General features: G+C 40.4%; 2 protein-coding genes across 2 annotated transcripts; one reads left to right on the top strand and one right to left on the bottom strand.

Annotated features, from left to right (window-relative positions):
* Positions 1-7605: 7605 nt before the first annotated feature.
* Positions 7606-20995, bottom strand: rragca (Ras-related GTP binding Ca). Its single transcript, XM_008280585.1, has 7 exons — positions 20654-20995; positions 17965-18168; positions 16683-16882; positions 13027-13141; positions 11317-11459; positions 10787-10935; positions 7606-9566 (listed from the first exon to the last, which is right to left on the bottom strand). The coding sequence occupies exons 1-7, from the start codon at positions 20834-20836 to the stop codon at positions 9412-9414; spliced, it is 1149 nt and encodes a 382-aa protein (XP_008278807.1). The 5' UTR covers positions 20837-20995; the 3' UTR covers positions 7606-9411.
* A 791-nt stretch (positions 20996-21786) lies between these two features.
* Positions 21787-24684, top strand: LOC103356447 (C-Myc-binding protein). Its single transcript, XM_008280587.1, has 5 exons — positions 21787-21932; positions 22272-22344; positions 22859-22907; positions 23100-23229; positions 24258-24684. The coding sequence occupies exons 1-5, from the start codon at positions 21918-21920 to the stop codon at positions 24303-24305; spliced, it is 315 nt and encodes a 104-aa protein (XP_008278809.1). The 5' UTR covers positions 21787-21917; the 3' UTR covers positions 24306-24684.
* Positions 24685-24978: the final 294 nt, after the last annotated feature.

The raw sequence follows: 24978 nt of genomic DNA on the forward strand, positions 1-24978 counted from the left end.
TAAGTGATTATCAATGGAAATCTGAGTTTCTGTGGCAGCTCCGACAGTGTGAAGGACAGCGCATAATGTCAGCCTTTTATGGATGGCGTCCCAGAAAAATACCCCTGTTTGCTGTACAAAACTACAAGGTGATTCTTTGCCCAAGAACATGAAAAAAAAAAAACATGTTGAAAGCACATTCTTTGGTCAGATGAAGTTAAATTTGTTTGCCGCAGATGGGGTCCAGCCTTTTTGGCATGATCATAACCGGGGCTACCATCAGTGAAGCACGGAGAGGCTATAATGACGGGAGTGTCATGATGCAGGGCTGTGTGAGTGCAGAAGGTTCTGGCATTGTACCACCAATACCTGTGAGTATATCAAAATACTGGATGACTCTCAGTCTCCAGAAGATGAGCAGAGGAGGAATATTCCAGCACGATCAAAAGCACACTGCCAATATCAGACGAGAGTTTCTACAGAAGAAAAAAGTGAAATCAAGTATCAAGTATGTCGCCTGATTTCAATCTAACAGAACACCTTTAAGTTCAAAAATAGTCTCTGAAGAATGGCAGAACACCACTCCTGAAATTTAGCTTTTATTTGGCATTTGAATCTCAGCAACTGACTGACTTTTGTTGCTATGGTAAATCTAAACTCTTTGATTTTAACTTTATATGAGAGCAAGTGTCATACTGATTAACAGATAAGTGATGCACTTATTACAGAGGTGTTTGAATTTTGAATCAATTGACATTTAGGGTACATTGCACCTACTTCTGTAGGATACTGTATTGTTTTAGATTGCAGTTACGATGTATTTAGTTTTTAATGTGTGGATTTATGATAATCCAGTATCTCCTTAAAAAGAAAGAAGGATTAGAAAAGCAAAAAAAAATGAATACAAATTTGTGCAGCCGAGCCTTTTCTTCTTTCCTTCCCCCATTAATCATCTCAGGACCACTCAAATTTATCTCAAATTGACCTCTCGTTTGGGAACCACTTGACTAAATTACCAGTATACAACGTCGTTAAAACTATCTCCAACCCAGTCAGTTGCAACAATAAAATGCTCCTTGTGCACTGATGCATCAGTAAAAATCAATAATGAGATATGTGATAATATACCAGTTACAGGGGCTATTTTTTCTGTATCATGACTACTGGTACGTTCTGCTAGTAACGTTTCTGTACTTCCGCATAAGATTTTGAATGTACTTTGTATTAGTTTATTCTCTTCTTCTTTTATGGCTGCTGTTCACTGTTTTTGCACTTAATCACATGCATTTTATTGAGTGTATTCATGTTTTTTTGTGTGTAAAACTGAATTAGTTTTCATGTTGCAGTGCCCCAATCAATAGCCCACTTACATGTAACCTGAGCATCTTTGTTTCTAACGTTCTCTTACATTATGTTCCACTAAATGTCTCCACACAGGTCCACTCCATCATCTCTTTAGTTCAAAATTCTCAGAGTCCTTTTAGACAATTGCTTGTACTGCTTGACACCAAATAGCCGGTTCATTGTTTTTTTTAGCAACAAACAAATCAAGAAATCCAAAACTCTGACATGTCTGGGCTGTAAAGAGGAAACAAAGAGGAAATGCTGAGCCATATTGGAAAGGCTAATAAACTCAGTTGTTGTGACGGATTTATTGCTAAAGTGGTTAATGCAACAGCAGGTTTTTGTCTGAGTTTATTTTTAGGAACTGTCTGGGGGCCTTTGGACTCCTACTGAGTCACTTGTTAACCCCTCGTCTACTCATGTAAGTAAGGAGTCTCCTGTAACATGAAGAAGTGATTACATTTAATCAGATATAAGTCAACAGAAAAGGGAAAAATACAATAAAGTCAATCGCACAACCTTTCAAAATAACATGTTGAGGTTTATTCATACATTAAACACACTGTGGCACATTAACTATTTGAAGAGTTCATTTGCAAAAACAGAGAACTCCATTTTTGTAGATTTTCAGAAAACTTATTTTTTTATTGTTTACTTGAGATAATATCAATCAAACTGCAGTTGAGTGGATGTGACTGAGTAGAAATGACATGACAACAATAGAGATGACTTAAATTTTATTGATGTTGTCTCAGGTAGACGATGGAAAAGTGGGTTTTCTGAAGGTTTGTGAAGGTAGAGTTCTCTGTTTTTGCAAATGAACTCTTCATTTATTTCATAGAAATATTACTTAATGCAAACTTTGTCCGCTCAGAGAGAAGAAGTGAGAGTTAGTCAACAATTGACCTGAAACTTCAGAAAAAATGGAAAGCTTTTTAAAATGTATTTTTAACCGTGCATTACAAAAACAATACATTATACCTCAAATGCTAAAACTTTATGGAAGTGATGTTAAACTAAAAGACAAAACAATGTAAGTAAACGTAAAAGAATATATTTCCCGCTCAATCTAAACTGCATGAATATCAGTAACTGTGAAACACATACCGTGTATTTGTCTGGTATGAATCTACAGATAAAACAAAGTGATATCTACATGTGCAAGTTATTTCTAGCACTACAGATGCAAGGTGTCTGAGCAAATGTTTTAAACTTTACTCAAGCTCCCTTTTTTTCCTCGCATAGGTTCCAAAGTTTCTTAAATTTACAAAACAAAACCCAGAGATCAAAAGCATTTGATTCCTAAATGGACCTGATTCTGTGATAGATGATCTCTGCAGGGTTTTTTTTTAGCCTGCTTTCTTGCTAGTCTTTAAAATCCTTGGTAAAAGTTGGTTTATTAGAATTACCAAAAAGATAAGACGACTGGTTGAGTTATCTGAGGATTCATACCAAGTGGGTCACTGACCTTTTTCGCACTCCATAAAAACTAGGACTCAACACTCAACTCCAAACTCGAGCCTCTCTCACCAAACACGGGTACAACAGCAAGACAAAACGTCATCGCAACGTCACAACTGTCTGGTTTCTTCTATAACACTAATGAGCAAGTGAGAGTGAGGGAGAGAGTACCCTGATTAGTCTGGCAGCATCAGTGTCAGACGCTCAGCGGGGCGTCCACAGCTCAGCGATGTGTGTTTGTGTGTGTGTGTGCGTTATGTGTATATTCGAGCATTTGTATGGCTGCCAGTCTCCGCTCTCTGCCTTTTTTTTTCTTGCCATCCCTCTCTTTCTCACTTTCTTCATTTTCCTCTCATTCTCTAAGCTCCAAGAACTCTGATCCTTGCATTCGCTCAGTCTGGCAAATGACTGCAGGGGCTGACAATCCACTGTCAGCATGCACCGCCACAGTCAATAACACTGTCCCATGTCACTGCACTACACTGGCTAAAGCTCACATTTCTTATCCCTCCCAAAAACTGCTGCTTAACAGCCCTTCTCTGCCTTTGCCAATCCTGCTAAAAGCATCGCCATATCCCCCCTACATATCCCCCTTTCCAAAAAAAAAAACCCCACCCTGACACGTTTTTGGTTGTCCAAATGACCAGAACATCCTTGGTTCAAGTGAATGCTGCATAATTTAAGTCCAAGAGTCGCACCCAGTGAAATTTGGAACCGAGTGTGATGTGCTTTTCACGATGTCCCTGAATCCTAAGCAAGTGATGGGTGACTGATCCAGCTGTCTTGCTGTAACAAGATGAGGTCACGTAGGCTATACTCAAATACACATGTGAATCGCATACACACGCATGCATGCAAGGGGGTGCAGTGGAGCTCAGAGTGTTACCAAGAAATTGTAGTCTCCACGATAATCCACTTCTCCTCTATCGTGTTCCATTAACCTCACAGTGTACACACACACATGTTCCTCCTCTCAGCCCGCACAGGCCCTCCGCACACACACACACACACGTCTGCCAGTGTCAGGGCATGTGTTGTCCAGCTCCATTGTATCTGCATGAGGCTGAGATAATGGCATCTGTCGCTGCTCCTTTTGTCAGCGCTGTCCCCGGCCCCTGCTCACTGCTGGTCCCCATTAGCTGGCTGCTGGCCTGCTGGCCCCTTCGCTCCACGCTCTGCTGCCTGACCAGAAAATACAGGAGACGCCTGTCCCTTCCCCTAACTCCCACTTCTGTTATCCCTCTCCTGTCCTCATCCAGCTCCTCCCATTGCTGCAGATTAGGAGTAGTTGGAGTAGTTTTGTAAACTGGAGCGGTGTAAGCGCAGAAGGAGAACACCTAATGGGAGGTGTGTTTTGATTTCATCACATGTTGCGACAGAAGACTCGAGCTTGTGTTTGTGTGTCAGCCGAACAGGAAAATGTTGGGAGATTCCCCGAAAAGCAGGATTTTCTTAGGATAAATCATTTGTTTTGATATGATAATGTGCCATAAAAATCCCTCGTTTTTGTGCTGTAACATTTTCCAACAGACGTGTTTGTGTTAGAGAATAATCACCCATACAAACTTTAGGGCTATTACTAAAATTGTCTTAACCATCAATTGTCTAATGACTTTTTTTTTTTAATTAGCCGACTGATTGTTTGATCTATTAAACATCATAAAATAGTGAACAAAGAAGATAGTTTGTTAGGTTGCAAATTTTCCCACCTGAGAAGCTCGAATAAGCGAGAACATTAGATTTTTTGGACATGGTCTTTGCAAAAGCACTGCCAAAGTGAATCAATTAAACACTTTTTAAAATTACTTTTAAACATATTTTTCTGCTGATCAATCATTAATCTGTTAGTCAACTCATCCCATCAGCTCGAGGACTTGAGTGTGAAATAAGAAAATGTTCTAGTAGTTGTAGTAAAAAAGAAATGTGGGAAAAAAAAAAGTTGCCACCAAATATAACATCTAAATTTAAACATCCAGATTGTGCTGTAATATCTACGATAATGTGCATTTTTACCACCTATGCATTCATCCTTGGGCACATTGCTGGGTATTTCCAATCAGAGATTTAAAAGTTGCATTGTGGGTATCGTACAGCGGCCTTCTGCGCACTTCATCGCCGCATTATGTAACTTTTCAAGTGGGAGCTCTAGTTTTGACCAGAAGCAATGCAGCAGCAGCAGCGCCATCAAAATGACATTAACTTGTCAGAGACATGCTATTGACAGTTCCTGTTTGCAGTCTGCAGCACAGCACTGTCAAACCATCTCTAAACTGTCTATGCTGCATAACTGCACTCACCGGCACTAGCATTGGCTCGCAGTATAACAAACGTAGCCTGTATTATGTCTGTCACCTATCTGAGACGTCTCACTTAGTCACGTCGTTGTGCCCTCATCTCTCATAAGCACGGCTAATAAAACGTAAAGATGGGAGATAGTACGCCGCTGACTGAGTTTTATTAAGAACATAATGGCAATATCACCGTTGTAATGATACTAAGAGATCTAAGATGAAGGGCGGACCGGCGCGCGGAAGTGAGCGTGACATCACAGGCAAAAGTATGTTCTGCTTGCTTTATTTCATTATTGGTTAAGCTTCCTTATTAGGGGCAGGGGGACGAAGCGGCGCTGCTGTTGATAAAGCAGTGCAATTTCAGCAACCGCTACGGGGCCAAATTACGGCTGTACATCACGCCGGCTCCCTCTCAACTGCTTCCTCAACTTCTCGTCAGTCCTCCCTTTTCTGCTCTCAGTCTGGAAGGACTCTGTATGTGATGATGATCTCCATGTTGCCTGCACTGTGAAGCAGAAAGAGCGGCGGCGGAGGAGTGAGAGACGGCGGCTGAAACGGCAGACAACAGCCCCATCTACAGATTGCGTGAAGCCACTGTGGTACTGAGTGGACATCAGATGATCCAGGTGCACAGTGTTGCAGCAAGAGTTTACACCGGGATGGGATTTTATCAATCGTTTTGATCAGGATTTCTTCTACTTGTGACTTTAAATCACTTCAAATTCAGCCAATGTGGTTTTATTATATCTAGATTTGCTGCCCGTGTGCTTACAGGGCAAAGCTACAAGATGCTCAGGGTGAAAAAGCATTAATTAGTGTAAATCATATAGACAAATGTAAGCTTTCGCTCCGCTGTCTTGCGTTATAAGACACTCATTTTGCACACTTTTGCTTAGTTTTTGCCGCTGCAGTACAAGTGCAATATCTGCTTTTTTTTGTAAGCTGCCAACACTGCTGTCTGCAGGCACAAGACACTTTAACCACCAGACAATTTTGTTCCCTCAAGTGCCATTTTTGTATTCAAATTTTGTCTGCGCCTCATTATATTTGTGACTATTTTTGTCCCGATATAATTTTCAGTAAACAGAGAATTTGGCAGCTTTTGTTTTAGTTTTTCAGGTGTCACGAGTAAATAAAAATAAAGTAAAATATGCTCATAATATATACACAGTCATTTAAAGTTATTTATCTATGCACCTATTCTTATTTAGGCGGCCATGACAGTTGAATTTCTCTAAGTGAAATCAATAGTGTAGCTTGTTTATTTCATCTTATCTTAGGCAATAAAGGAAAAATAAAAAATTACAGCAGTTGAAAATGTTTTTTTTTTACTTTGTGAGTGACTTCACTGAAGTGCATCATGGGCTCTGCATCCACGCCGAGGCGCGGCAAAAACCGCTTTACAGTGGGTCCAAATGACCTTCAAAACATCATAAACATGACCTCTCCCCCTACTCTGAATATGAAGCGACTTGCAGATCAACAAACCATCAGGCTGACTGGCCTAACCTATCTGCCATTAGACCGTCGAGATATCACACTTTGCTTTAATTCACCATCTTTCAGAGTGTCACACTTTATATTCCTTGGCATGGGTAGGCTACATGCGGATGCATAATTTATCTCAAATTAGCGCCTATTTGAGTAAGCATCAAAGCAAGGCGGCTAAGGTTGGAGGAGAGCTTAAGGAACCGCAGGGAAACCATCGGCAGGATTAATGCGGGAGATTTTTATAAGAAATTACTGGCTTAATGAAGTGGATAAAAAAGCTGTCAGTGTTTTATTGCATCTAAATTGTGTGGAAGTGGTGTTTAGCTGTCTCGCCTACTCCCCACATAATGGGTCGTGACAGTAGCTGTGAGGCTTATTTAACTTAACTGGTGAATAACTTGCATGGCGAAGCTATTCACTGAGTTGTTTTTATATGCACTAAACCAGTAAAGGGGTATTTTTCCTATCCCCTCTCACTCATTATAATGCCATCTGAACAACAGCCAACTCAAGAAAACTGACAATTAACAGTCTGTAATAAATCGTTTTCTAGCAAAATAACAAAGATTAAAAGGTCAATTAGATTGTTAACGTAAAAAAAAAAATATTCTAGTGACGCAAACTTGACTTTTTTTATAAATTGGATGTGAGCAAAACTCTATGAGTAATCCAGTTTATTATATTAACAATACAGACCCAATAAATGAAGCAGAAGTTCTCACCATTATACTGGCATTTATGGCCCTACTTCACCAGTCTGCATAATTCACCATACAGGTTCAGCAAATGATGCACGCTTTCTGCAAATTTATTAAGTATGAAAACTGGGTTTAGAGAAGAGGGAAAATAAAAAACGATTGTGCGGAGACGTTTGAGCAGTCCTGCAGTGCCATCTTGTGTTGGAGTTTTGCATTGCGGTAGATAGTAAGTCCAACAGAATCCTAACATTTCTACTCTTTGGTCAGTTTTCTTGTTTGAGGTGTTGATTTGGTTACTGTAGGTTCTTTTTTTTTTGCTGTTCAATTAAATCAATAACAAAGAAAATGTAAATTTTCATTTATTTCACACAGTATAGCATCACAATACATGAAATCAATCAATCATCCATCACAGTTCTGATGTGCAACAATGCAGTGGTGACTTACTTTCAGGTGACAAAGAGACTAACTCGATGAGATCTCGGGCCTGTTTCAAGAAGCAGGTTCACTGAGTTACCCGAGTAACTTTGCTGAGTAAAAACCGAGGAGACCTTCTAAGCCGGAACCCGCTGTGTCTCACTCAGGAAAGTTATCTCGCGGTAATCCTGGTTCCTGAGTCAGATTTCTGGTCTTTAGATGCAGCGAGAGTTTTCACATCTCAGCCTTGATATGAAGAAACAGAAAAAAAAATACAGACATGAACACTGTATGTGTCGTTTGTAATGGCAATAATCATGAAAACTGGTCTTTTTTTAATCCCTATTTAATAAATCCAATTGACTTTCATTTGTACTCTTGCCATTGGAAACATTACGCAGCGTACAAGTTAACAACACACTGATGTATGCATGCTTGGAATGGCTACTGTTTTTGTGAATTCTGCTGATTAGAACCAAACTAAATACAAAACATGGGTCAATAATTTTGGGCAGGACTGAAACTCTATTTGGAAAATGCATGCAAGTTTATATGATAATTCGAAAAATCTGGATTCAGAAATCGCTCCAAAAAATCCTGCACCTCAACCACACTTTATAGATTTTTTTTTTTCCTTCAATTTTAATCGTGGCATATCTTTTCTGGCTCTGATTCATTTATTCGGGATTCATTTTGGCAGTGCTTTTGCAAAGACCATGTCCAAAATTTCCAGCCATACTCCTTTTATAACCCATCATAAAGTCAATAAAAAAAAAAGTTTGACTTTCAGTGGGGCGCACACAGAAAAGTTACTTTCGCTGATTGAAAAGAGTTTAATTATGCTAAGCTGCTAATTTTGAGAGAAAGGACATACGTACACTCTTTCTGATAAAGGTCCCTCACTAGAACAGACGAGGAGTCCAAGTCTGAGATCTAATCAAATCCTTTTAACTGAGACGCACACACTCGCTCATACATACATACATTAGATACCTACATACAGGCAGACATGACTAAGTTAGATGGACAGCACAATCCCTTTTCAGTCTGCTCGCAAAACCTTGTTTTCCCTTCACAAGTGAAACCAAAAAGCGCGTTTTGGGCAGCATTCAGGTAGGGTGAGGTGAGTGGTGGTGAGAGAAAGCTTGCACTGCAGTCAAGCTTTATCTACATAAGGCCATCTCTGAACACATGTGGGTTAGAAGTAGCAGTTCACATCCACCGTCTTTTCTCAGCACAGAAGTGGTCGGGGTGGCTTCATCACTTGACAGGGTCCTGCAAACTGACGTCACAGTTTGTCCATATTTAGAGGTCGTTTTTTTTCCCTCCTCACGTTGTCCGTACAGAGGAACCAGCAGCTAATTATCACAGCCTTTGACTGCTTCAGGGAATCCAAAGAAACATTCTGAACCTTTTTTATGTCCAGGTGCAGTTTAGCTTTCCCCGATTTCCCCTCACAGTGCTTTGCATTCAACTTGAAACGGATGCCTGAATTTCCATTCCATCTTATCCTGACCCCTCTGTGCTCCAGTGCTGCTCCCACACTCTCTTGGCTCGAGGCGTCTCTCAGTGCTTTAGGTGCTGGGAGCAAGGGATTGTGACTGGTGTGCTGGTGAGAGCCCCAGTTTAGTAGTCTCTCCTTTACAAGCTCCCTGACCCGTCTCCATCCGTCCTTTCCTTTTACGCTCTTTTTGCGTCTTTTTTTTTTATTTTTTCTTTTGCATCAGTGTCTAGACAGTGTTGCGCGGTGTGCCGTTGAGTGCGACAGCCTTGGTGCAGGGCGAGCCGACCGCCTGTGGGCCCGCTGGACGCTGAGTGGAAACACCCACCTCAAATACTTCATGGATGGCCTTCCGGAAACAATGGAAGTTGTAGTCTATTAATCCTGGGGGCGGCAAAAAAATGTACTTCAGGTACTTGACATTTGTGAAAGTCTTGCTTCACATAAAATAAAAATATGTGCAATGTCTATCACAATCCTGGGGTACTTCAATATGTCAACACTATTACGAAGACATTTTTTCGTGATGTTAGGCTCTTCAGTATTGTTTGGGAAAAGGTATTAAAAGAAACTCATCACTTAACTTTCATTTATCACACTTTCACAGATTATATTAAACTAAATTTTGCAGGAAAAAAAAACACAATCAACTTGATTAAGACAGAATAAACATCTTATAATCATGTACACTATTGTAATTTATCCCAATACTCAAACAGACAGGTGTTGGTTTACCTCTACAGTCTGTTTGGAGACATTGTGTTGTAGATTGTGCCCTTGTCGCACTGCACTGTAACACCTTATAATGTAATTTATGTGTACGTATTAAAAAAAAGAAGAAGAAGAATCGCCACACCAAACCAAAGCTTGAAAACAGCAACGACGAGCATATCTCAGAGTGAACATTTAAATGAACTGATATTGTCATTTGAGGCATTTTGATTTGGGCTCAGGCACATGGAGTGTAAAAGCCTTCAGAATTTACCAGGCAAGTTGGGTCTTGCTCAATAAAAATAAGCAATTGACGTGCATTTTAAGAAGGATCCAGTGTTGGAAGCTTTTTTTTTTTTTATTATTATTAAGTTATTTTTTTGGCCTTTCGCGCCTTTATTATTTAGTACAGTGAAGAGAGAGAGACAGACAGGAAAGTGGGGAGAAGAATGGGGGAAGGACCTGCAGCAAAGTGTCATGAGCCAGATTCAAACTCACTACCACTGCGTCGGGGACTTTGGCCCCTGTACATGGGACGCCAGCTCAACCAGGTGAGCTATCGCGGCGCCCCCCAGTGTTGGAAGCTTGACCCTTACTAGAGGCTAATAGTGATGACATCAAGGCCTGCTCTCCTTGATTTTCATAATTCTGTCTCTGTCCCCCAGCTTCACAGAAGTGCAAAAATAAATCCTGGGATTTTCTCGTCAATGTACTGAAGCATGTTATATTGTACAGGTGTGCTTGTTTTGACTTCACACACTCTGTATACGTGTCGACACGCTCTGTGGACACACGCTGTGACATCGTGGGAAGCGATGAAAACAACTGACTGCGGTTCATTCGGCTAATGATGATGTGGCTTCAGAGGATCACGGGTTCGTCTGACCGCCTACCTTTGCGCTCAAAGCTTTCCTCTCGCAGGATGCAGACAAGGGCCAGGAACTTGGTGACCTCTTTCAGGTACAGCACGGTGGTGTTGTTGAGCTTGATGATAGCCATGGACTCCTTGTCATAGGCGCTGCCACTGCCGTCCTCCCTCAGACTAGAGCAGCGCAACACAACACGGTGATGTTCAGGGAGGAATGGGAAATAAACTGCAGCTTGTCTATGAGGTCATTAATTGCGCATAAATTAAGTTATGCTTCAATGAAAGCACCCTCATACAACACATGGGTGAACTCTGTAACCTACAGCGTTAAGAAATTACAAAAGATTTAAGTAAATATGTTTTTTGAATATTTACTATGCAAATTTATACAGAAAGTCAATTCAATATCTACTCTATAGACAGTGCTGACTACATGTTTTAATTCACTTATTATAGAGTTTATGTTTATCAGAGCAAAGAGCACTCTCATTACTCAACTCTGACCCCCTTTCAGGTACATTACTAACATAGAAACAAACAAACAAAAACACTTACCCATAGATGCAGGAGACATCGATCACCACATCGATCATATCACAGCACAGCTCATAGGACTGCATGTCTACAGGAGAGCTGTCTGTGGCGATGTAGATCTTACTGACCACGTCGAACAGAAAGGCCTTCTCTATCCCTGAATTCTGTCAGAAGGAGAAAGTAAAAAAAAAAAAAAGACAGAGAGCAACCGTCTGTTACAAAGAACATTTGATATGGAGGCAGTAGAGCAGGGCAATATGATGACACGAAAAACAACAAAGCTATTGAGATTCTACTAAAAAAAATTCAAGTATGGTTTTAATGGGATGGATGGATGGATGGATGGATAGATGGATAGATGGATAGATGGATAGATGGATAGATAGATATGATAAACAACTAATTGTTAATTGTTTTAGCCAGAAAAGTCACTATATTTTCTCTGTTGTGGTTTTTATCCATTTCACTGTCTGTGTACAGTTTTATTGCCAAAGTCATAAATCTATCAGAAGGACTGCTTTATGGAAACTTGGATTTTTATATGATCTTTGACCAATGAGATAAAGTATATTAACTGTCGGGTATTTAATTAGCTCCATTAAACCCTGCCTCAGGAAGATCTGTAGTCAGCTTACATGTTGGGCTCTGATTCAGTGAGCTGCTATTACATGCATCACTTAAATTAAAGTCCAGTATTCATGTTAAAGTTTTGACCTATTTTTGATCATAATAAGGCCCCAAATAAAAGCTCCAAGTACATCTCATCATACGTATTAATACATGTAAGTATTGCCCACAAGCTAAAATATGTACAAGGCTTTACTTATTGGTTTAACTATACGCCATCCAGTCACATGTGTGCCAACAGATCACATACACACAATCAAAGTCAGAACTTTCTTCATGTTTCATGACCTAAATCTTTTAAATCAATCCAGACATGACCTTAAAGAAGAGAACAAAATTTGATATTCTTTCCAGTATTTTTTTTTTCTATCTCTACATTATGAAATACAACCTCTGTTCCAAGTTTCCACAGAAATGAAGAAAATGCTGACAGGCTGGTCTGGACCTTTCACAAGTAAATACACGCTGCTCAGTCGGCAGTTTATTATGTACACAAAGCTAAAACGGACTCAGTCTAATACAGCAGTTCTGAAATATATCCGGCTTCGATGAAGGTCACGCTGTCCACTTTTTGTTAAATGAGGTGTGGATTCAACTGTTTGTTTATTTTTGAGAATGTAGTTTGTGGTGTTGTTGAATTGATTTGCATTTTACAGATAAGTGTCATTTAGCCAACCATCACTGATATGAATGGGGGGGGGGACAAATTAATAGAAACACTCTATTTGAAGTATCTGAACTTGTTGGATACAGTAAATCTTAGCAAAGTAGAAAGTACATTTGTTTCCTTTTCAAAAGCCATGCTCTGAAATAAATCTGATACAGTCGCCTTTTGGATGTTATTAAGAGGGCCAGAATTCAATTGTAGTGTGTGGAACTTAGGATTTCTCTGTATTGCGTTACAATAGAGGGACAGGGCACAAATGTGTCCGGAGAAGGCTGTACGGGGCATTGGAGGAACTGCCAACCATAAAGTGGCTTCAGGGCTGCCAGTGACTCACATCATGAAGGCTGTCACACATAAATCACGCTGTCAGTGACAAACTTCACAAAAAAATAAAAAAAGCTGTTTTATTCACAAAGAGTTAGCTTTTGTCTACTTACAGAAATGAAGATATTTAGGAGGTTCTCCAAGGTGGGGAGCTGCGGGATGAGCTTCTGCACCACTTTGCTGAAGGCCTCGAAGATGGAGTGGTCATAAATACTCGTCAAGTAAAAGCTGAATGAGATACACAAGGGGGAAGTGAATAAGCAGTTACTCGCAGGGAACACTTCTCGCTTCCTTAAAATGCATATGAAACCAGGTAAAAATACAGATAGTCACGGGATCACATGACGAACAGATGCAGAACTGTAGAAGAGAGGTCTGTAATCAAAGCATTTAAGCCTGATTCAGACATAAATCCACAAGGACAGAATAAAAATGTTAACTTGGCACAAAAACGGTCTTCATATGACCACTGCCAAACCGGGCACACATGACTTATGGACTTTGGTTACTGAGACATATAAATAAAAAGGTCAGTGTCTGGGGAAGCAGGAGCTTGAGCCACACACTTGGCAGAAGCTCAACTCTACAATGCATTACAGTGAAGAAAGCGGCAGAGAGCCACAAGGCTGAGAGGAGGAGAAAAAAAAAAGAAAAAGAAAAAGTGCTCTTTGCTCCACTATATATCCTGGACCGCTCAGGCTGTCTAACCGGAATAAACAACAATCTCACCCCACATAAAACACAGCGGATCATGTGCCAGCGCGGTCCTAATATCAGCAGCGAAGCCGAGCGCGTTCAGCCAGGACAGTCTGTTTAATGTGGTACACAACACATTTACTATCCACACAGTGTGCCAAGTCATTTGTATTTGATTAGAGCTGAAAGAGGCAACTTCATAATCGAGTCATTTATCGATTGATCTGTGTAAAAAAAAAAAAAAAAATGTCCTTGTACTTTACAAAAAATCTCATAAAATAAATTGTCTGACTGAATTGCTAAATAAATGAATGAAATGAGATAATAAAGGTGATCAAAATTATCATCTAAATGTTATTTGTGTCTTTTTTTTAGTTGTTATGGATTCGTTTATTAGTGACAAACAGCCATCAGTGTTTACTTACACGTTGCCCTTACATTTCTAAAAAAGATCCACAGAAGACATTCATTTCAAATCAATTAACAATTCTGTCTTCAATTACTGCAAAAGTTGACTAATCTATTGAGGAAGTAATCATCGTTGCACTCCTGAGGCCCCACTACTTCATGAAGTTATTCAAATTGTCAATATTTATGTGTGTCGATACAGAAATCAACAAACCATGATGTGAACTATGTACAGTGACACTACGGAACAAGAACCAAACAGTGGACGTGCACTTTAACCTTCTTTCTATTTCTAAAGTGCGTCCGCCCTTTGGAGGCAGAATCACAACAGCTCTGGTATCCGAAGCTCAGGTCACTGTGGCTTCATTAGGAGGTCAAAGAGGAATCTCACAGGAACACCAGGGGTATGCAGACCATGTAGCAGAGCACAGGCTACTGTATATGTAACAGTGAAAACATGGAATGTAATGAGGAGTCACGATTAGCATCAACACCAAATGGCCAACAGCATTAGTAATAACAAATGATCTCAGTGTCTTCTCTACGGCATACAAACAAAACCCCATATTTTCTACTGCAGCTGCTGAAAGACAGGCCACTTTGGTTGAACTGAAACATGTTTCGAAAAGCTCCAACTACAGCTTAAAAGATGTAGAGCAAGTGAAAGAAGTTTTGTCATCAATTTCCTAATTTTGGTCCACATTTATTATCATTGGGGCCACAATTATGACATTTAACTTTTCTGCTCATGGACATCTCACATCATATTTTGGATCAAAGTTTCCAATTGGATGATAAATTACAAGATCTCGCCCGGGGTCTTACTGTGTGGAGTCTCCATGTTCTCCCTGTGCAGCGTGGGTTCTCACCGGGTGCTCCGCATCCTCCCACACAGTCCAAAAACATGTTGAGGTTAATTGGTGATTCTAAATTGTCCGTAGGTGTGAATGTGAGTGTGCTTGGTTGTCTGTCTCTAAGTGTAGCCCTGTGATAGACTGGTGACCTGTCCAGGGTGTCTCCTGCCTTCACCCTGAGTCAGCTGGGATAGACTCCAGCCCCCTCACAACGCTACAGAGGGTGTATAGACAATAAATGGATAGATGGACGCCTCAGGGTCAGATTCAGGTGCCTGACATCGGGACTGTTTTTGAACACAGTATAATTTTCACGTTGGGAGTGGGAATGACTGGCTGGGGGGTGGCACAATGTTCTTTACTAATACTGAATTAGCTCCAAGTAATCAACAGTTAGAAATAACCAGTCTACCTCCTTGTATACGTAACAACCTGATCTGCATAAAGTCTGTTCGGGGAAAGGCAATTTAAACAAGACATGTACAGTCAGTTTACTTAGAAAGGGAGTATGAATTCACATGTATAGCATCTGTGTCATAAGATCCATTATAGAAGTGACTTCTCATTCACTATGAACACAATAAGGATAATAATGTATGCACTCACATCAGACTGGCGCCAGTGTAAAGTTAGGGAGAACACAGACAGTAGATCTTGTGGTCTGAGACGACCAAAGTTTCCATCCAACATATTGGTAAACCTCACATCCGGAAAATGTTTCAGATGTAAGTTTGCCCTCTGGCTCATGCTTGTTGAGGATTATCACCCAGTGGGATCATATGCTGATGTGAATGTACTGACTGTGTTAAACCACAGACCCCATAATTCAAATTACACAATGAGGCACACAGAGAGTAAAGTATAGGTTGTTTCTCTGCCACTGTGCTGTTCACACGTTAACGGAAATCAAACGAGGTCTAAAAATATATGAAACACGCCATATGAGATGTCTGAGCCTCATCCACTCCATCAAGTAAAATAAACGTCATTGCATCTGGTAAATGTAAGTTGACTGAAGTCAGCTTTGTCAGGAGAACCTGAATCTGGAAATGCTCTTTGGAGGGGATTTGAGGTTTTTGATTAGCTGCTGTACCAACCTGTTCCAGCTCATTTTTCATAAGATTTTAATAAATCTGTTGCGCCGCAAAGTAGCATTACTGAGTGTACAAGACACTGTGTGCTATGGGTTGAAATCCAGCACCACCATGCAGCTCTGTGTCTGATGTGTCGTTTTGTTTTTCCAATTACTGATGTTAGGCAGCACATACAAACAATATATGGCTGATTTTTTTAACTTTCTCTTCGTTGCTTCATTGTTTTTTGAGGCCTTTTGACTCCTCTACAATGTCAGTAACTGAGCGACCTCTTCGCTGCACTGTGGCTGTGCATGTGTGTGTTATTTAAAAATAAAAAATAATGCGGGTTAGAGACTCTAAGTGTGCCCGTATGATGTGACGTATTTTCCTAATGGATTAAACCCATGTGTGTTATAGACTTTTTCCACATCTTACTTATGATTATGGATGTATTTTTCCTTATTGTTCCTCCTCGTAATAAGATTCTAATACTTGGAAAAAGAAGTGCCTCCTTGTGTGACTTTTATAGCCATAAAACAATGACAAATGATAATGACACTAGGATTAAACAGACATAAATAACAGTTGTGGGACAGCAATGTGATTGAATGTTTTAGTGTAAGTCCCCATAAATTAAAACAAATCTCTGTGCCAACATCCTCAGTGATTGCACTGATAGCAGGGCGGACTATCTTTCTCCCTGTACAGATGTATGTGTAAAATATTAAAACGTACCTCAGATGCAGCTTCTCTAAGCTGGCGTCTGCCAGATCGTCATTAGCTCTCTGATGAATGTCTCTCTGGGTTTCAATCTTGTGATCATCTGACAAGCCGTCCACTTTGTGGATAAACACCTCGAAGTTGATCTCTGGATTGACTCTGTAGGCCCGTGACACAGTGAGATGAAGCCTGCCCAGAGCCTCCACATAGTCATCCTACCACAAGAAAGATAAAACGTTAACAGATAAAGTGAATAGAACAGAGTATAAATAAAGGATGTCGCAAAAGTCAGAAAGCCCCAGTTTTAGATCATGGGCATTTTCTGTGACTCCACTCATTCACACAATTAGCATTCGAAAACTACATTTTTGCAATACTTTTAGCTCTGGAATTGTAAGATTAAGACAAAAACAACTAGCTGAAAAAATACTTGAAGAATGTGAGACTGTAAACTAATAATGCAGTTCTGAAAAATAAATCTCTTACAGAAAATTGTAACAACAATCAGTTTAGATTAAACTTTAAAGCTGCCACAGTTAATATTTTAATGCAGCAGCTTGTTCTTATGGATAAAAGCAAATTCCAATCTCTTAAGCTAATTCTCGTCAAGACGCTGAACAGGAAAATCAAGACAGACTTGTCATCAACGCTGCTACAGTGACAACCCTCTGATGAGCCGAGTCCAAGGTGATTATTAGTTGTTGCTCTAGGACAGATGTAGGTGTGCATGCTCACAAGTGAAGCAGGTATGAGGAAATGTACTTCTGCACTGTTTCCCAAAACAGCCAGAGAGAACCAGCTCTCCTCTCATATTGCTGTGTGAGCGACTGCTGAAGCAAATTGAATCAGATGCACCTTGAGCTCAAATAAACCCTGCAATCTGATCAGCTGTGGCTTACATTGTTGCTGAGATTACTTCTTGAAAGCACTTATGGTCATGTGGATAGCACTGGCATAAAAGCCATGGCATGTAATTGTCTTCTATTTGAGCCACTCTGGCTTGTTCATCACTGAATTCATTTGAGAGGGCGGAAATGGGCTTCTGCTTTGGCGTGAGCATGACAAAAAGTTTGCTTTCACTATGTGTACAGTTTCACCTTAACGAAATACAAGTGAAAGAGATGGAGAATATGGTTTGGTTTTGTATTTGTTAAATGAGTCATAACCGAGAAGGAAAAAGGAAACGCAAGCATGTTCAGAAATGAAAAACAACAACAACACAAAGGACTGCTGTGAAACAACAACTTCCTGTGGTAATGGCGACGTCAAACCAAGATTATTTGTTTCTGTTCTTCACCTGAGCATCAATGACAAATATCAAAGCTCCGGTTCCTCTGAAGATCATCTCGTAGTCAAAGGTAGGGTCAAAGAAGTCCACCTGGCCAGGAAAGTCCCAGATCTGGAAGTTGACGAAAGAGCTGCTGGAGATGTCATCCTTGTAGATCTTGTTGGTGCTTTCCAGAAACAAGGTCTCATTGGGAGACATCTTGTGGAACACCACCTGAAATCAGAATTGTGCTTGTGTTTAAGTCGAGTAAATGCAGATCTGGAATATTATTACCAATAAAAAAGATGCTATATACTAGTGGATACAAGAAAGAAAAGACATTTGTGCTCAGCCAACCGTGGGCCAGGAACTAATGAGAGAACGGCTACACTACTTGTCAGACCTTTTAAGAAATTACAGCTCTGTAGTCCTGTCTTCATCTGCCTAGTTTAAGCGTTAAAATAACCCAACACCTACAAATCTGCAAACCTGTAGGGGTAGGGGCACTAGTGGCAGGAAATTACCGTCTTTTTCTTGGCATTTTGCCTTTATTTATTGGACAGCTTACAAGAAAAAGTACAACAAACAGCAAAGGTCCCCAGAAAAAAATCCAATCTGGGACACTCAGCTTATACAATACTGACCATAATCACCAGACAAGCAGGCACTCCTGATTAAATACTGAAATCCATTGCTATTGATTTAGTTTTGTTTGCAGAATTTTCCAGTTTTTCTTCAATTAAAATCTTAAAGCATTTGAGCTCGTCCTTTGCCGACCTTTACAAACCCATCCTGTCATCATTAAACTATTTATGAATACACCAAATGCATATAGTCCTATATATTAAGTACTTTTTCAATAAGTGTTTATGAAGTTTCCTTGGCTAGTTACACAGATAGTGATTTATTGCAAATTGCTGCCTCACAATATGTTGTATTTTGTAAAACGTCCGTCATCAGAATAATTGGTTTTCATGGGAAACATTATCACACAAGTGCTATATTCTGACTTGTGGTAACATTCCAGCGCAAAGACATCATCCGGACGTCACATGTAGAACAAGAGGGAAAAGGGCAAAATACAACACTCATCTGACGCAACACACGTCACTCTAACTCAGCAGTTTTCAGCTGCGTGCGTTCAAACCGCAGACAGTGAGGCTGAAGCTGTAAATTGAACTGTTGTCAACTATTAATCAGGGTCTTGGTCTGATGAAGAGTCTTAACACGTAGAAAATAAAATGTAGTGGACCTGGGAGTGTATTCTCCACTGCTGCCATTTTGAATCAATGTGTGGGCCTCTGAGGTCACAGGCCTCATGAACCAGCAAAAAGCCAAATCACATGTTTTTCAGACCAAACTGGAGGCTTACAGGGGAGCATTAATCTTGGACTTGAGGGTGTGTGGATTATAGCTAACACAGTATAACTGCGAGGGTATACTTCAGTGTGTTTCTTTACTTCTCTTTCCCCGGGCTGTGTCTGTAGGATAGGCTCTGGGCATGTCACGCTATATCCAGCGTGGTTCTACTTCCACCTTGAATTTTAACATCAATAATAAAATATCATGGAAGGCACAACTGCATCTCATCTATTATTAAACCACAGTGCCAGTCTGAAAGTGGCAGACTTGAAAAATCATATTGTGAAACAGCTGACCAAGCAGCAGGAGTTACCTGAATCAAACAAAAGAGAAATAGTGTTTAAAACACCGGACAAAGCGGGCAACAAGCCCAAGTGACCGGGAAAAGCCCCAGAGTCACTGCATGCCAACTGTTTCTTTGGAATCTGTCGGATTACAAAGAATTTTATTATTTGATTTTATACTGTGGTTACAATATTATTCCTAATTAAATCACAGCCAATCACTACAAATACAAACTAATTATCAGTCTAGTTCTACAGTCAGGTTTTAATGCAGTTTTATTGACCATCTTCAGTAAATTAGGGAGATAAAAGATGACGATTTAGGAGGAAAACACTGTTGAGCAGCTGTTTGTCAAAGCAAATTCCGAGCATTTTCGTGAGCATGCTTCTTGTTTAGGTCATCATCTGCTAAGAAGATCTCACGACGATCTGTGTCAGTATTTGAGTGGCTTAACAGTTGGGTGTGACAGGTTCATAATGCACAGGGGCGGCTGATGGGAGGTCAACAGGGCTCCAACTAATTAGTTTCCCCTATAACCCCTGTCCTGACCAGTTATGTTAAGCCGGCCGCGACTTAAACGGAAACAAAAAGATGTTGGCCAACTGCAGGTGCTGCGCTGCTTTACAACAAAGTGTTGTGACTTGCAGAATGAAAGGTGTGGTCGGTTTGCTGTCATGTGAAAGCTACACATCAAACCGGCCCTATGCCTCAAAGCTGGGTGGGACGAAGATATATTTGGCATGTTGGACAAGTTGTTAACTGAACAGTCACATGCTGTTTGTCCACATATCAGTAAAGATGCACCGAGCGTCTCTGTCCACCTGGATAATGATTAACTGCTGAGGCTTCGCTAACGTTAGCTAACACTGAATGCTAAGTGGCCATTAGCTTTTTATTGCAGTTCTTCCACTCTTACGTAGCTAGGCATGCTGTCTGCTGATTGATAGCAATCATCACTTGCGACATGCTAAACTACTCGCTAGCTATTTTGGCTAACGTCCCATTTACTCGCGTGAAGCAGAGGAAGGCGGCGCTCGCCGCGAAAAGCTAACAGTTTAACATCTCCCCCTACCTTCTGTATCGATGATTTGCCACTTCTTCTCAAACCCATAAGCAGGATTCTTGGTTTGCTATCGGATGGTGCCGGGCTGTCCTCGATGTCGGCCTCCTCTTCACCATAACCGAAATCTTTGGGGAATGAGTCCGCAACCCCGTAGCTGTCAGCCAGCTGTTCCACCTCGTACTGAATCGACATTTTGACCTAACGACGGTCGCTTCCCCTATTCCCCCCCTTAGTTGTCGGCCACAACACCCGTGTTTGTATCTTACGGTGGGTACGCACCACAAATTAACGTCGCAAAATTAAAAATAGTTTGTCAATAATGCCCGGGCTACTTGCAAACACAGAGCGTGATCCCACACATTTCCCTAGGATTTCCTCTCCCCTGAAAAAAACTCGCCCTTTGGTCCCGCCCTTTGATTCTGATTCGCTGCCTGGATTACAATACGGAAAATGATTGGTCGAACAGCGTGTCGCTCTTCTGAGGTTTGCCGCTGTCACCTGACTAGTACTCAGACTTGTTTTGTGACCTATCACTCGAATGAGAAGCCAGTACACACTGTTATCGCATCTGTTTAAAGATACGTTGAGTTTGTAGCAATAATACAATCGCCCTACTTTTTGTTTGCTTAAATAAAAAACATTTGACGAAGGGTGTTAAAAACAAACCAAACAGAAAGTGGGCAGTTATGGTGTTATGCGATGTTGCCAGTAGATGGAGGAAGATATCCACGACAGAGAAGTGGAGACATTTAAGGTCACGCTAAAATGTGGGAACTTATTTTTAAATCACTGTGAAGATTTAACAAAGTATTTTTTATGATAGATAATTTGCTAAACAGTGTATACAAAGAGGAAGAAAGAGTAGAAAAGAAATTGGGAGGCATATGTCACACTTTTTCACTGAGGTCCATGACATGCAGGTTTTCCCTGCAACCATTAGAAAACATAACATTTGTCAAAAGACACAGCTGAGTTAGCGCCTTGTCGCCTGGTACATATTTATAGTTTGGATATTGTTTTTAAATACCAATGCTATTAACCCGACGACCCCAGCGAGATGCAACCAGCCACCACCGCTTGTTGTTGATAGAGGTGCTTACTTTTACGAGGAACACCTGAAGGCAGCGTCGAGCCCAGCGGACCCGTTGCTTGAAGGAACACGATAAACGAAAGTTAAGTCCTGAGCCGGCAGTTTGGACTCCGACATCAGGAGGGACACAAGAAATAGTAACTCCCCGTAAGAAGGAAGTCAAATTTACAGGCGACATCTTTTATGGCGCATCATAGAGTAAGTGTGTCTACTTTGTGTTACTCTAATGTTGTTGAGGAACTGTTTCTCGTTCAGTAACTGTTAGCTAGCTAATGGTAGCAAGTTGGAGGCTCAGGAGGGAGACACCTGTGACAACCTCCTATATTGATAAACTTTAATTTATTACACCAAACACTCGAGAACCTGACAGATATTGTCAGTAAACAAACCCCAGCTGCTTCTCTGTTTATTTGTTTATGTGTGTGTGTTGCAGGTCACAGGTGAAAATCACTAACCACAGTTTATCTCTTAAATCTACACACAGCTTTGTGATTAGTTGCTAATAAAAAAAAAAATGTCTGTCTTTTCCTCTTGCAGGGTCCAGATCCCAAGAGGGAACAGTTTCGGAGATACCTGGAGAAAGCTGGTGTTATTGACAGTCTTACCAGTGGTATGGCACAGATGTGTTGTTTTTTTTTATTAAGCTTGGGATCTATTTACAAACTTCACTTTGTAATGGAAAGCAAATGAAGCAAGCTAGGAGAGTTTTTAAGCAATCTATAGAGCAGAAATACAGATCTGGGAAGGACTGGATTGGGATCAGACTGTCTTAATAATTTGGACAGGGCATCATTTGAAAAGGGTCTCCACTGCCAGTTGACATTTTAACAGGACTCATGTTGGAATATAAAAATGGAATTCGACATCACCCTGTTTCTGTGTTTCACAAAATACACTAAGTTTCTCAATTAGATTCAAGTTTGTCTCAACATGAGAGCGCAATATATGGACTGTAATAAATTTTGTCCAAATCATAATTTAACTCAGGAATTACCTGATTACAGAATAAACAAAAGTAGCTGCCAACAGTCACAGATTTTGTCAGGAAGTTTGGTAACCAGCCTCATTATTATTCCTCAACTCAAGTGCAACTTTCTTTAACCCTTTCTTCTCTTGGATTTCAGTCCTAGTGTCTTTGTATGAAGAACGAGAAAAGCCCAGCAATGCTCTAGAGTATCCTTCTAAGCACACAACATGACTCTCATGACTCATTTGTGTGTTTGCAGAAATGATCTCTTGGCTTCATTGGTACGAAGTTGAACCTTTGACTGAATGTCATGCGGCCTCCTGCCACTCTGAACAACAATAATAATGAGAAATGCTCAGAATTGACTTGCTTTAAGTTCTTTAACCAGCTGCTCCCAGATTTGTCAAGCAGCACCTCAGTGCTGTGGGCCACCCTTCACCAGACACTGAGACGCTGCAGCAGGAGGTGATTGACCTGAGGCAGAGGTGTGCACGTCTGGCAGAGGAAAACAAAGACCTCAAAACTAGGGTACGCCTTTTGCTTGTTTGCATAACAGAAATCACGTGATTCATTTCAGACAGTATACTCGTCAAAGAGCCGTACTAATGGTAAGATGGTGTCGCTGAAAAGATTTGCTCTCCTTCCCTATTTTTACCCAGTCACACCACAAGGGAGCAGTCTCTCACCAGCTCTCACCACTCGTCATGCAAATGAATTAAGCTCATATGTATTTCCAGAGTTAAATTCACTGATTTGATCACTGAAGAAGAACTATTGGGAGTGAGTTTGCTTCAGTTCTCTTCAGCTAAATAAATGACAAACTAAAGAAATTATTTTTAATTTCAGAAAAAGCAGAAAGAAATACCAGAAAGTACCCATCATTGGTGACTGTACTGAAATTAGTATAAACACTCAAACTGTCTGGGGCGCTGCTATAGCTCACCTGATTGAGCTGACGTCTCATGTACAGGGCTACAGTCCTGATGTGGAGGTCATGAGTTCGAATCCCGCTTATGGCCCTTTTCCACATGTCCTCCCCTCATTCTTCTCCCCTACTTTCCTTTCTCTCTCTCACTGCACTATCAATAAAGGCACAAAGGCCAAAAAAATTACTTAAAAAATAAATAAATAAAAATACTCAAACTGTCACGAGGCTTCACAGGTGTCATTTGCAGGAGAGGATAGATTTGCAACAGTTACACTTTATAGAAGCTATTTCAGGCAGTTTGTTCTGGATGGATTGTCTGTTTTTGGCATATTTTTCTACCTGTAGTTAAAAAGAACAAACTCAGTGAGATTCTTTCTATCTCTAGTGAGACGACAACAACAACACAATATGTCACTGCTCAGGAAAGAGCATGTAAACCTCAATGATGTGTAGTGAAGGTCCAAGGTGTAGCTCTGTTTAAACCCTTGTGATGTGTCTTTTCTTGTTGTACTTTGTTGTGGGTAAGTTTGATGCCATCTGCTCTGTCTTCAACTGTATTGTATTGTTCTATCAGAATCAAAAGGAATACCCGATAATGAACAATCTACTTTCTTCTCTATCTCTCCAGCTTCGGCGTCATGAACCCGTATCAGATAACGGAGGCACAGCTAACTAGACCACAACTGCACTTTGGTGTCATGGATGGATTATTTGTTTATTTTGCCGTCACGCTGCCATTAAAAACAAGACGACGCTGTTAAGTAAAAGGCTGTATTTGTATGTAGCTGCGCTGTTTTGTCTTTTGTAAATCTTAGTGTGTACATTGTTTCTTAGAATATATCTTATTTTGTACATGCATGTATATATGTTCTGTTTTTTGTTGTTAACTCAGTGCTTGACAGAAAGTGTCCTCCCACATACATGGCTTGTATATTTTTCTGTCCACACCCTCTGCTCATTGTGACAAAAACAAGCGTTATTTTCAAGTATCTGGTGTAAGTATAGAGTTGTTTACAAAAAAAAGTCACAAGTAAAATAAAGATCAGTCTTGTAAATACTGTCGTATCACTGATTGAACCGATGTGTCAACAGCAACATATCAATCTGGGATTTATTTTGGTAAATCACAGGATATTGATACGAGGGCTGCTATGGCCAGTTTGCTGTCATTACTGGACAAAATCTCCTTTGGAAAGAAACCAATAAATGAAACACACAACACAAATGAAGACACTGGGGACCAAAGAGATTTTTGTTTTCTACCAGATTTTAATAATATTCGTTTATCTCATCAGGGACAACTGTAAAGAGCACAGAAAACAAACAGTATTGTAGTTGGCAGGACAGTA

The sequence above is a fragment of the Stegastes partitus genome, unplaced genomic scaffold (genome assembly GCF_000690725.1).
Source record: "Stegastes partitus isolate 25-593 unplaced genomic scaffold, Stegastes_partitus-1.0.2 Scaffold201, whole genome shotgun sequence".
Lineage (NCBI taxonomy): Eukaryota > Metazoa > Chordata > Actinopteri > Pomacentridae > Stegastes > Stegastes partitus.

Bases quoted from the DNA above. Each gene is read 5' to 3' on its own strand.
- rragca (XM_008280585.1), bottom strand. From the start codon at position 20,836: ATGTCGATTCAGTACGAGGTGGAACAGCTGGCTGACAGCTACGGGGTT. The intron at 18,169-20,653 runs GTAGGGGGAGAT...TTCTGATTTCAG, and splicing joins GCAAATCATCGATACAGAAG to GTGGTGTTCCACAAGATGTC. The intron at 16,883-17,964 runs GTGAAGAACAGA...TTCTTGTGGTAG, and splicing joins TATTTGTCATTGATGCTCAG to GATGACTATGTGGAGGCTCT.
- LOC103356447 (XM_008280587.1), top strand. The intron at 22,345-22,858 runs GTATGGCACAGA...CTTGGATTTCAG, and splicing joins TATTGACAGTCTTACCAGTG to TCCTAGTGTCTTTGTATGAA. The intron at 22,908-23,099 runs GTATCCTTCTAA...AGCTGCTCCCAG, and splicing joins AAGCCCAGCAATGCTCTAGA to ATTTGTCAAGCAGCACCTCA.